Here is a 13,750-nt window from a genome sequence, read left to right on the forward strand (position 1 = left end):
CTAAGTGTAACAAAATTCAAGATGGTTATTTGGTTTGATAATAGCATTAGGTAAGAGAAGTTCCATTTTGCTTCATCTCCAGAGCCCTTCAGTTTCCAGTTTTGCTCTGGACCTGACTGCTTTCCTGACCTGCAGTGCCACTGTGGTCCTAGAAGCAGGCCTCCCTCTGACAAGCTTTTTTCCCTCCCAGGGGCCCTCTACATTTCCCAGAGCCTATGTTTTCTTCTTGCTGAGTGGGAATTTTTTTTCATACCCTGAATGTATGAAAGGACAATTTTCCATTTTCACACTTGATGAATAGATTGGATGGATTAGTAGGAAATCATTTTTCTGCAATGGAAACAATTTCTTTTTTGTAAAGATGGTGTCTTGCTTTGTTGCCCAGGCTAATCTCAAACTCCTGGGCTCAAGCAATCCTAATGCCTCAGCCTCCCAAACATCATTTACTGAAGAGACAATTTCTTTCTCCCACTATGCTTTATATGGTTTTAGTAGCTTCTCTTATTTTTCCTCAGTATATTATTATATTGACTTCACTTTTATTTTTATTAATTGATTGTGATTGAGTGAGACAGTGTCTCATTCTGTTGCTCAGGCTGGAGTGCCGTGGTGTAATCTTGATTCACTGCAGTCTCCACCTCCTGGGCTCAAGCAGTCCTTCCACCTCAGCCTCCCAGGTAGCTGGGACTATAGGAGTACGCCACCATGCCCGGCTGATTTCTGTATTTTTTTTGTAGAGATGGGGTTTTGCTATGTTGCCTAGCCTGGTCTCAAACTCCTGAGCTCAAACAATGTGCCCACCTTGGCCTCCCAAAGTACTGGGATTACAGGTGTGAGCCACCGTGCCTGGCCCACTTTTATTTTTTTTTGAGGTTTTCTTTTCTTTTTCTTTTTTTTTTTTAAATGTCTGGATAGTCCTCTGTTTCCTCTGAGTTTCTTTTTTTTTTTTTTTTTTGAGACGGAGTCTTGCTCTGTCACCCAGGCTGGAGTGCAGTGGCCGGATCTCAGCTCACTGCAAGCTCCACCTCCCGGGTTCACGCCATTCTCCTGCCTCAGCCTCCCAAGTAGCTGGGACTACAGACGCCCGCCACCTCGCCCGGCTAGTTTTTTTGTATTTTTAGTAGAGACGGGGTTTCACCGTGTTAGCCAGGATGGTCTCGATCTCCTGACCTCGTGATCCGCCCGTCTCGGCCTCCCAAAGTGCTGGGATTACAGGCTTGAGCCACCGCGCCTGGCTCCTCTGAGTTTCTTCCCCTCTGTATATTTGTTCTGGTCTCTGACTTTTATCTTGGAAGTTTCTTCCAAATATCTATTGACCATTGGTATTAACAAGCTGATTGAAGCTCCAGCTTGAGAGGTTTGGTGACTGGTGTGCTTTACCAGAAGGTAATCTGGTAGGGATCTAGGTCTTTCTTTGGGAGAAGCTTAACCAACATAAGTGCCTTTGGGCCTTTTTGTCTGGAGATCATTCAGTTTCTCCAGAAAAATTCTTCTACTGTACTCATTAATTGCTGAGAATGAGTCTAGCTGCCATTGTTTGGGGAGCCCATCTGGGAAAGAAGGGAAAGACTCCATGGATGGTAAATGGTAGAGGGGATGTACATTCAAGTTGTGTGACTGTGAACCCCTTGCGGCGGGCTACTATGGTTATTGCCTCCTGTATTGAATCCTAAGAGGGACTTCACAGCATTTTTTTCCGATTTTCTTTTGTGGTAAATACACACATAAGATTTACCATTTTTCATGTTTTAAGAGTACAGTTCAGTGGTATTAAATACATTCGTAATGTCATGCAACTATCACTGCCATTTATCTCCAGAACTCCTTTCATCTTGTAAAACTGAAACTCTGAACCCATTAAACAATAATTCCCCATTCCTTCCTCCGTCCAGCCCCTGGCAACCTCTTGTTCTACTTTTTTCTAATTGAGACGGGGTCTTGCTGTGTTGTCCAGGCTGCAGTACAGTGGTGTGAACACAGCTCACTGTAGCCTTGACCTCCTGGGTTCAAGCAGTCCTCTAACTTCAGTCCCCTGAGTAACTGGGGCCACAAGTACATGCCACCACATCTGGCTAATTCTTTTTAACTACTTGCAGAGATGAGGTCTCCCTATATTGTCCAGGCTGGTCTTGAACTCTTGGGCTCAAGTGATCCTCCCACCTCAGCCTCCCAGAGTGCTCAGATTATAGGTGTGAGCCACAGCGCCTGACTTCTACTTTCTGTCTCTTTAATTTTTCGCTCTTCTAAGTACCTCATGTAAGTGGAGTGATAGTATTTGTCTTTTTGTGACTGGTTTATGTCACCTAGCATAATGTCCTCAATGTTCATTCATGTATATGTTAGAGTTTTTTCCCTTTTTAAGGCTGCATAATATTTCAGTTTTATACATTTTTACATCAAGTTTTTTCTTATTGTATATAATAGTCCCTCTTGGTTGTGTATATAGGACAGTTAGGAAGACTATGTATATGATTATATTTAATTATTTGCATGGTAGAGATTTACAATTTGTTCTTAATTTGCAGCTTTTTTCAAGGAGCAAACCTCCCAGGGGCCTGTATGTTTATGGAGATGTTGGTAAGTGTGTTAAAATAAGTTTTGGGTGGGCAAAACAGAAAGTTTCTCAGCTTTTGCTCAGGGATAATTTCTATTTCTATTCCTCAATCTATTACCAGCAAGGGAATAGGATGAGGCAGGGTAAGGCAGGGAGAGAAGAAAGGGGAGAGAGGGCAGTATCTCAGCTTTTACTTTACTTCTCTTAGGATACGGCTATAGTCTAGGGCAGAATTAGTCACCATGTTAGGGTGCAAACATTATTTAATGTATAATGTAATTAATCTCATGGAAGGAAATCATCTACAGATAGGTTATTAGACAAATCAGGATTCCATGACTCATTAACTCAGCTTAATACTTTTAAAAAAAATAAGCTGTTCTTTTTTACTTTTAATTTCCAGTAATATTTCTAGTCATAACCTAAGCACTAAGATGAATAATTTAGTCTTTATTATCTTTAATGTAGTTGATAGTAGATACTCTTAATGCATAAGTGGTAACATTTCCTTGGTCTCCCAGTTGTAGACATTGGGCAGAAAGACTCACATTTTGATGGAAACCTTCTGAGTCGTCACTTCTTTCCAGGTTTTCCTAATCATGTAGTGTCTTGCTTATGAAGTCTTCCCTGACCTCATTCTTACTGAAATATTCTGTTTTGTGGTTTCTATTTTCTTCAAACAAATCCTTTTCTCTTAGTCTTAAACCTCTCCTTGGCCACCCTCAGTCATTGATATCATGAAGGGGTTTCTACTTGGCTTTATTGCCTCCTTGCTTTCAATTATTTCTTTCGTGTCTTTTTAAATTTTTTAATTTTACTTTTTCTAATCCCTCAGTTTACTGTCAATCAATTATTTCTTCTACTGGCATACTCAAAACTCACATTCACATGTAATGAGGTCAGTTTTGTACTAGACTAATATTCACACTCTAGGCTCCCCTATAGCCACGACACATTTGCATTATGAGGGAGTAATGGCAGGGAATATTAGTAACATTTTTAGGAAAAGAAAAAAAAGAGCATTGAATAAGTAGTTTTTTTGTTTGTTTGTTTTTGAGACGGAGTCTTGCTCTGTCACCCAGGCTGGTGCGGTGGCATGATCTCGGCTCACTGCAAGCTCTGCCTCCCGGGTTCACGCCATTCTCCTGCCTCAGCCTCCCAAGTAGCTGGGACTACAGGTGCCTGCCATCACGTCCGGCTAATTTTTTGTGTTTTTAGTAGAGATGGAGTTTCACCGTGTTAGCCAGGATGGTCTCGATCTCCTGACCTTGTGATCCGCCCTCCTCAGCCTTCCAAAGTGCTGGGATTACAGGCGTGAGCCATGGCGCCTGGCCGAATAAGTAGTTTTAATGCCTTAAAGATAAAACTGTTCCTTTCTAAACTGTTCTTTCTTTTTCTAATTTGTTTACTGATGCCTTGCATTGAATATCCATTTTATATTTCCAGATTTAGCTAATCTAATAAAAGAATAATTTAGTTCACAAAAGTGAACATTAGAGATTGCCCCTTAAAATTCCTTAAGTTCTTGAAATTACAGAAAAGAAGTTCAAACTATTCTTTTTCTTAGTTCATTGGCTAATTGGTACTTTTGAGACCAATGTATACTTACTTCTTATTTAGAAAGCAATTTATAATAGACACTTGATCAATTTTATGTTCCTGCACCTTTGGGCACCATTAAAGATTCTCATCCTGTTGTCAGGGCTCATTCTCTGCCTCCTGAGAACATTTACTTCCAGTACGTTCACTTTCATATTAAGTCATTGCTAAAATCAACAACTTTGTTCCTCCTGTTACCTTAACCAGCTGACCATAAATGGAGATGGTTGATAAAGCACAACTGCTTCCACTTCTGTAAAAGGACTTTTTTTTTAAACCCTATGAACGTTGTTGGATTTTAGTTTAGAAAATACAGCCATATGGTAACTAACTGAAGGGAAGCACATTACAAGTTATTCATCTGAGTGTTTGAAAGCAAAAGAAAAGATGTGATAGTACGGGATGTTCATATAGTTTGGGTGTGTGGCAACCTTTGTTTGGAAACATCCTTATAATATAGAGAGGAGAAGAGAAAGGAATTCTGAAATGGGAAGTGAGATGAACATTTTGGTGGCTATAGTAAGTTTAGTTCAGACCACTTATAAAATAGGTAATCTGCCAGGCATGATGGCTCATACCTGTAATCCCAGCACTTTGGGAGGCCGAGGTGGGTGGATTGCTTGAGCCCAGGAGTTCAAGACCAGCCTGGGCAACATGGCAAAACTCTGTCTCCACAAAAAATACAAAAATTAGCCTGGCATGGTGGCATGTGCCTATAGTCCCAACTACTCCAGAGGCTGAGGTGGAAGGATAACTTGAGCCTGGGAGGTCAAGGCTGCAGTGAGCCATGACTATGCCACTGCACTCCAGTCTGGGCAACAGAGTGAGACCCCCATCTCAAAAATGAAATAAAATAGGTAATAAAAGATGAAGTTTTCATCTGGGGGGCTCTCTGGGAGAATAGCCTCAAAATGCCACCATAAGCTCTTATTCTTTATTCTTTTCCTTTTTTGGACTTGGGAAACAGGTACTAACTTTTAAGAAGGCTGGGCATGGTGGCTCATGCCTGTAATATCAGCACTTTGGGAGGCTGAGGTAGGATAATTTCTTAAGACCAGAAGTTTGAGACTAGCCTGGACAACAAGGTGAGACCCCGTCTCTACAAAAAAATTAAAAAATTAGCTGAGCATGGTGGTGTGTGCCTGTAGTTCCAGGTACTCAGTAGGATGTGGTGGGAGGATCACTTGAGCCTGGGAGATCAAGGTTGCAGTGAGTTGAGATTGCACCACTACACTCCAGCCTGGGCTACAGAGTGAGGCCCTATCTTAAAAATAGATAAATAAATAAATTGGGCTAGGGGCAGTGGCCTATGCCTATAATCCCAGCAACTTTGGGAGGCTGAGCGGGGCGGATCATTGAGGTCAGGAGTTTCAGACCAGCCTGGCCAAAATGGCGAAACCCTGTCTCTACTAAAAATACAAAAATTAGCCTGGCATGGTGGTGGGTGCCTGTAGTCACAGCTACTCAGGAGACTGAGGCAGAAGAATTGCTTGAACCCGGGAGGTAGAGGTTACAGTGAGCTGAGATCGCACCACTGCACTCCAGCCTGGGCAACAGAGCAAGACTGTCTCAAAATAAATAAATAAATACATGAATAAATAAAATAAAATAAAAATAAAATAAAAATAAATAAACATGCTTGAGCTTAGGATTTCGAGACCAGCCTGGGCAACATAGTGAGACCTCCTCTCTTATGTTTTTTTTTTTTTTAAGAAAAATTTAAATAAATAATTTTTAAGGAGACTTCATGGGATAGAGAATACCTACCTGGTAGCACTCCCTTCCCGCTCTCCATTCTTGCACTCTATTTGGGCTTTGTCCTGCTCACTTCACCTCTTTCTTCACAGATGTGTTGAGAGGATTGACCCAGGTGGAACCTAAATCCTGGGAACTGCAGTAGGGTTGATGTATGAGTTGGAGGGATTATTATCATGGTTCAATCTTGAAATGAATTATTTTTGTTGTAAAATGTTTATCACATCTCATATAGAAGCCAAAAGCTGTGGTAGTAGTATTTTGTGGCTTCATTCATATCCAACAGCTGACTTTCTCACAACAGAGCCTCAGCTCTTGACCAGCCGACTGCGGTGGTGATGGCAGGGTTAATGAATTCTCTGGTACACTAGAAGAGAATAAAAGTACATTTTGCTTATCAGCCCCTTTTCTGCTGCCTCCTGGTTTCACCTCACATGTTTCACATTGACACAGATTCTAATTTCACCAGTTGAAAGGTAGGCTGGTTTTAAGGTTAGGAGTTAGGAAGCATAGTTCTCCCTGGCTTGGATGCAGGGATACATGTGCCTACTACACACCTCAGCTGTATTATAGAACCTGTTGCTCCTGTGCTACAAACCTGTACAGCGTGTTACTGTATTGAATACTGTAGGCAGTTGTAACACTATGGTATTTGTTTATTTACACATATCTAAACAGAGAAGGTGCAGTAATAATACAGTATAATAGATAAAATATGGGATGCCTGTTTGACTATGAATGAGTCAGTGAGTGAGTGGTGAATGAATATGAAGGCCGAGGACATTTCTGTATGCTACTTTATACAAGATGTTATCAGTGCTGTGTACTTGAGCTACATGAAATTTATTTAAAAAAAATTAATTGTGCTTCCATGTTAGGATAGCTATGACATCACTAAGTGATAGAAATTTTTCAGCTTCTTCATAATCTTTTGGGACCACCATTGGATATGTTGTCCATTGATTGTTGACCAAAATGTCATTATATGCGTTACTGTTTATAGAAATGCAGTTGATTTTTTGATGACCTTGTATCCTATGATCTTGCTAAATTTAATTATTAACTCTACTGGTGATTTGGTAGATTCTTTAGGATTTTTTTTTGTGTGTATATACAATTAGGTTATCTGCCAATAAACACAATTTTACTTCTTTAAAGTTTTATGCATTTTATTTCTTTTTGCTGCCTCCTTGCACCAGCTAGGACTCCCAGTACAATGTTGAATAGAAATAGTGAGTGTAGACATCCTTTTCTGTGTCAAATTGGAGGGGAGAAGTGTTCAGTCTTTTACAAATAAGCATATTAACTGTATGTTTTAAAAAATGTATTCAATCATTTTTATTATGGTAAAACACATAACATAAAATTTTCCCTTTTAAACATTTCCAGCATATAATTCAGTATCATTAAGTCTGTTCACATTGTTGTACAACTATTACCACCATCCATTTTCAGAACATGAGTGTAGACATCCTTGCCTTTGTCAAATTGTAGGGGAGAAGTGTTCAGTCTTTTACCGTTAAGCATATTAACTATAGGTTTTAAAAAATGTATTCAATTGTTTTTATTATGGTAAAACACATTACATAAAATTTACCCTTTTAAACATTTTCAGTGTATGATTCAGTAGCATTAAGTCTGTTCATATTGTTGTACAACTATTACCACCATCCATCTTCAGAACATTTTTATCTTCCCAAACTGAAACTCTGTGTCCATTAAACAACAACTTCCTATTCTACCTCTCTCCCACATTTTCCACATCCCACCCTCTGACTACCCTGGCCTGGCAACCACCATTCTACTTTCTGTTTTTATGAATTTGATTATTCTTCAATACCTTATATAAATGGAATCATACAATATTTTTCCTTTTGGGTCTGGATTATTTTACTTAGCAAAATATCTTCAAGATTCATCCATATTATTGCACATTGCATATGAGTTGGATTCCTTTTTAAGGCTGAATAATATACTTGGTATTCATGGGGGATTGGTTTCAGGATCCCCTTGGATACCAAAATTTGAGAATGCTCAAGTCCCTTATGAAAAATGGTGTAGCCTTTGCATATAAACTTTGTGTGTTGTCCTGTATACTTTAAATCCTCTAGATTACTTATAACAATGTAAGTGGTACATAAATGCTATAATAGTTGTTATACTGTATTGTTTTTTGTTTATATTATGAGGATAGGATGATTATTACTATTTTGAAGCAGAATCTCGCTCTGTCACCCAGGTCCTGAAGTGTAGTGGCATGATCTCAGCACACTGCATCTTCCACCTTCCGGGCTGAAGTGATCATCCTGCCTCAGCTTTTTGAATAGCTGGGACTACAGGCATGCACCACAATGCCCAGCTAATTTTTATATTTTTTTGTAGAGATGGGATTTTGCCATGTCACCCAGGCTGGTCTCAATCTCCTGGACTCAAGTAATCTGCCTGCCTTGGACTCCCAAATTGCTGGGATTATAGGCGTAAGCCAATCCACCTGTTCCTTATTTTTTATTTTAAAAATAATTTTGATCCACTGTTGGTTGAATCCGGGGATGTGGAAATTAGATACAGAGGGCCAACTGTATCATTTTATGTATATACCACTTTTTGTTTGTCCATTCATCCATTAATGGATGTTTGGGTTGTTCTATCTTTTGACTATTGTGAATAATTCTGCTGTAAATATTGAGGTGTAAGTATTTGTTTGAATCCCTGCTTTCAGTTGTTTTGTGCATATACTCAGAAGTGGAATTGCTGGATCCTATGGTCACACTATGTTTAGTTATTTATTTTTTTGGACACAAAGTCTCTCTCTGTTGCCCAGGCTGGAGTGCAGTAGCACGATCATAGCTCACTGCAACCTTGAACTCCTGGGCTCAAGCAATCCTCCCATTTCAGCCTCCCGAGTAGCTGGGACTACAGGCATGCACCACCAAACCTGGCTAATATTTTAAATTTTTAGTAGAGATGAGATCTTGCTATGTTGCCCAGGCTGGTCTTCTTGAACTCCTAGTCTCAAGCAATTCTCCCTCCTAGGCCTCCCAAAGTGCTGAAATTATAGGCGTGAACCACTGCACTTGGCCTGTGTTTAATTTTTTGAAGAACTGTCATATTGTTTTCCACAGTGACAGTACCATTGTTATGCTCACTAGCAATGCACAGGTTCCAATTTTTATACATCCTTGCTAACACTTGTTATTTTCTGTTTCTTTTTTTTTAATAGTCGTTCTAATGTAAGTAAAGTGATATCTTGTAGTTTTGATTTGCTTTACCCTAATGATTAATTAATGTATTTTTGGTTAGATAATTCATGACTTTATTCTGAATCTATAAGTATACTACACTGCATGCAGCAGAATTTGAAACTTTGTTAACTTTTCTGGGTAAATATAATTACTTAAAATCTACTGCTAATCACTATATCAAGAGATACCGTACTGAATATTTTTGCAATGAATGACTTGCCATCAAAATGACTTCTTCATAAAAAAATGTTTGGTGGATTGTTTTTTCATATACAAAAGCACTCTGACATTCAAATGGCATGGGCCCAGTGTCATCTTGTGGCATGGAGGAAACCCAAAAGATAAGATTTAGATCTTCTTACTTTCTGAAGTGCCCTTGGATTCTATTAATTGCAAAGGAATTACTAGACAAGAAGTAATCTTGTGGTGGTGGGAGATGAGGAAGTAGGGAGGATGTGAGACTGGACCAGCACGTGCTGGTCTGGCTTACTGAGGAATGCCAGGTACAAACTGAGCTTGGGCCACTGACCCGAATGCCCTAGGCTTCCTGAGAGGGGATAAGACATTTTATGCTACCTGCATTAAATTCTCAGGCTGTTGGATATTCAATTACAGTAGTTTCCCCTTATTCATAGAGGATAGTTACAGTGGATGCCTGTAACCTCACATAGTCCTGAACCCTATGTTTTTGTTTTTGTTTTTTTTTTAAGACGGAGTCTCTCTCTTGTCGCCCAGGCTGGAGTGCAGTGGCGCCATCTCACTGCAACCTCCGCGTCCCAGGTTCAAGCTATTCTCCTGCCTCAGCCTCCTGAGTAGCTGGGATTACAGGTGCCCACCACCATGCCCGGCTAATTTTCGTACTGTTAGTAGAGACAGGGTTTTGCCATGTTGGCCAGGCTGGTCTCGAACTCCTGACCTTATGTGATCTGCCCATCTTGGCCTCCCAAAGTGCTGGGATTACAGGCGTGAGCCACCGCGCCCAACTTATATATACTATGTTTTTAACAGAGAAGGCCACTAAGTGACCAACGGGAGGGTAGTGAATACAGTGTGGATATGCCAGACAAAGGGATGATTTATGTCCTGGGTGGAATGGAATGGGATGGCATGAGGTCTCTTCATGCTACTCAGGAGAGCTGCATAATTTAATTCTTGAGGATTGTTTGTTTTTGGAGTTTTCCATTTAATATCTTTAGACTATGATTGATTGTGGGCCTTGAGTAACTGAATTCTCAGATAAGAGTATTCTACTCTACTGATTCGATTGTAGTCATTAAAAGTTTTAGTGTTGAAAATTAGATAATTATAAGGATTGACTGTATCAGAATTTCCTCAAGTAGGTTTTATTTTGAGAGATCTATATTCTCAGCTTTTAAAAAATGGAAGTGTTAAAATTGGCAATTCTCTAGCTCTAATCTACATATATGATTCATGTTCAATATTTATGTTAGATACTAATCTTTATATTTCATCTTTCTTCTCTTTTCTTTCTTCTTTTTTTTTTTTTTTTTTGAGTTGGGGGTCTTGCTATGTTTCCCAGGCTGGTCTTCCCAGGCTGGTCTTGAATCCTTGGGCTCAGACAATCCTCCCATCTTGGCCTCCCAAAGTGCTGGGATTATAGGCATGAGCCACCGTGCCCAGCCTCTTCTCTTATTTTTCATTTTTGAATTTTCCTGTAGTGCCTAAAACAGTTCCTCATGCATAGTAATGACCCAATAAATTTTTAATTAATTATTTTATTTATGCTTGTGTCTTTTGGAAGAGAAGACTGTAAATCTTGCCAGTTTATGAACATAGTTTTCAGGGGGAAATAGCCCCTGTAATGTTAAGTAATTGTTGTGTTTCCTATAAACAGGATTTTAACAGAAAAGAGTAATATCAGCATGTTATTTTTAGCTAGTTTAACATACAAAGTAAGCTCCCCGTTCTAAAGAAGTGACATAGTCTTCAGCTTCCCAGTGGAAGAGTATGGTTTCATTATCTCAAAGCTAATGAACAATCTTTACAGCAATCAGTACATACTATTTAATAGTATTCTTATTTTTTTTGTTTTTGTTTTTAAGGTACAGGAAAAACAATGGTGATGGACATGTTTTATGCTTATGTGGAAATGAAGAGGAAAAAACGGGTTCATTTTCATGGTTTCATGCTAGATGTGCACAAAAGTAAGCAATGATCTGAAAGAAGTTTTTTCAGTGGGGAAACACTACAGAATGGTTTTCTTGATTGAATGAACATATACTCTTTTTAAAAATTAGATTTTTGCTTTCAGTAAGATTTTATTTGGTTCCATTTGTTTTGTGCTATGTTGAAACAGTCAGTAATGTGTCCAGAATTGGTCCTTAAGACTAATTTAATACTTTCAAATCAGAGAACAGAGATTACTATATGAAGCTCAGGCGTTTTCTGTTTCTACTAAGGGCCAATAAAAAATGTTAAAAATGCACCTGTTTAAATAAGTGATTCTTGATTAGGTCCTTTACTCTGTGTTACCTTAGCATGTAGGCATTCAGTTTGAGTACGCATAGAAGCTTTATTGCTTTCCTAGTGATCTTATGTTATTCCAGTTTTGCACGATTTGTTTACCAGTTGCACTGTAACCTCCCCAGAGCAGGAATCATGTGATTTTTTCCTCTAATACTTGCAGCATTTAGTACACACATAATGAATGAAGTGGACTGGCCTTAGTGTATTAGGCTAGAGATAAGGACACATTCTGATTGCATATGCTAGACATAATATACACTACTTGGGCAGGATCATATCCTCTGCTCTCATCCCTGAAATACACGACTAAGGTGGATGTGTTGATGCATCTAGTCACTTGTCTATTACCTTGTAATTTCTGAAATGATTGAAGAGTAGAAATGGAATGACCTTGAAGTTTCCTTACAACTATAAGAACACAATAATATTTGAACAACTTATTTTGAAGTACAGAAAATGCAAACAATTTCAATGATCAAATTTGATTTTACATGAAATTTAAACTTAATTTTATGTCCATACTAAAGTTTCATTTAGAGATTTTTAAAATGTTATAATTGTCTAAAATACACTAATGTATTTCATCTGTGTTTAATTTCATTCATTTAAGGAATACATCGCCTTAAACAGAGTTTGCCAAAAAGGAAACCAGGATTCATGGCTAAATCATATGACCCAATAGCTCCTATAGCTGAAGAAATCAGTGAAGAAGCATGTCTCCTATGTTTCGATGAATTTCAGGTAAAGTAGAGATTTTTCATAGATATAGAATGGTATACTGAATGAGGTATGAAGATTTAAATTTTGCTCTTGATTTTATCATTGTTTTATAAGGTGATTTGACACATTATCTCTTATTGCTTCAGTTTTACTATCTAGTTCAGGAGCTAGCAAATCACAACCTGCACAGCCGTACAGGGCAAATCTGACCTGCCTGTTTTTTTATGGTTAGTGAGAAAAGAAGAGTGTATACATGCATACATACACACACACACACACACGCACACACACACACGCACACACACATATTTTAAGAGACAGGGTCCTGCTCTGTTACCCAGGCCCAGGCTGGAGTGCAGTGGCATAATCATAGCTCATCATAACCTCAAACTCCTGGGTTCAGCCTCCTGCCTCAGCTTCCTGAGTAGCTGGAACTATTGGCTCATACACCATACCTAGCAAATTTTTAAAAACAATTTTGTAGAGATTAGGTCTTACTATGTTTCCCAGGCTGGTTTCAAATCCTGGCCTCAAGTGATCCTCCAGCTTCAGCCTCCCAAAGTGCTGAAATTACAGTCATGAGCCATGACACCCAGCCAAGTTTTTGTAATTTTAAAGGTAGTTGAAAGAAGAAGAAGAAGAAGAAAAAGAAGAAAGTACAACAGAGACCCTATATGGCTTGCAAAGCCTAAAATATTTACTATTCAGTCTTTTATAGAAAAAGTCTGCCCACCTCTAAATTTTGGTCGATGATTGTACATCTCCCCTACACCACAAAGATAATCTAATTATCATAAAACAATGTCTTTAAAGATGTTTTAGTATTTTTAAAAAATGTTATATAAAGAACAAGTGATTCATCTCGTTGAAGCCTCACAACATACGTATCTGTGATAAAGGGAGGGAATTGCCTTAGTTGAACTTTCAAAGTTCCTCTTAGTTTTAGGATTGTCTGAAATTATGCATTTAAATTGGTAGTGAGTTATTTCCTGTTCTTCTGTGTTTTATAATCTGGATTAGTGGGGAGATGATATGGCCAAGATGCTTTTATCCCAAAGCATGCATGATTGGTCTCCTTTAGCAACCGGTACACATAGCTACCAATAGTCTAGATTTATGATGGAAGGGAAAGAATTTTCACCAGCAATGCTGTTACACTAATCCATCTAGGGAGGAGGGATCTTTGCCTCTTTCTTCCTTCAGTCATATTAAGACAGACTGGACTCACCTTTGTATTTAGAACTGCAAAGGTCTTCCAAGGAAAGGCTTTATGGAAAAGAACAGATGCTCTCCTGTCGTTCTGAAGAGGCATACTAATCACATCAATGTTTTGCAGGAAAAGAGCCTCACTGAGCTGTTTGAAAAAGCACTGACTTAACAGTTATGCTGCTTT

At 38.8% G+C, this 13,750-nt stretch overlaps 1 protein-coding gene across 18 annotated transcripts in view; it reads left to right on the plus strand.

The window, feature by feature from the left end:
- The window catches only part of AFG1L (AFG1 like ATPase), a 256,149-nt gene that overhangs the window by 54,004 nt on the left and 188,395 nt on the right, over window positions 1-13,750 (plus strand). For 17 of the 18 annotated variants that reach the window (XR_011623284.1, XR_011623285.1, XM_071096259.1 and 14 more), the window contains 3 exons: window positions 2,526-2,577; window positions 11,214-11,315; window positions 12,248-12,378. Coding sequence is in view for 16 of the 18 variants with exons in the window: in XM_071096259.1 (XP_070952360.1) it covers window positions 2,526-2,577; window positions 11,214-11,315; window positions 12,248-12,378 (285 nt within the window). In the remaining 2 variants the exon portion in view is untranslated. The remainder of the gene's footprint in view (window positions 1-2,525; window positions 2,578-11,213; window positions 11,316-12,247; window positions 12,379-13,750) is intronic. The other variant, XM_071096265.1, reaches the window with a different exon arrangement.

The sequence above is a fragment of the Macaca nemestrina genome, chromosome 5 (assembly GCF_043159975.1).
Source record: "Macaca nemestrina isolate mMacNem1 chromosome 5, mMacNem.hap1, whole genome shotgun sequence".
Lineage (NCBI taxonomy): Eukaryota > Metazoa > Chordata > Mammalia > Primates > Cercopithecidae > Macaca > Macaca nemestrina.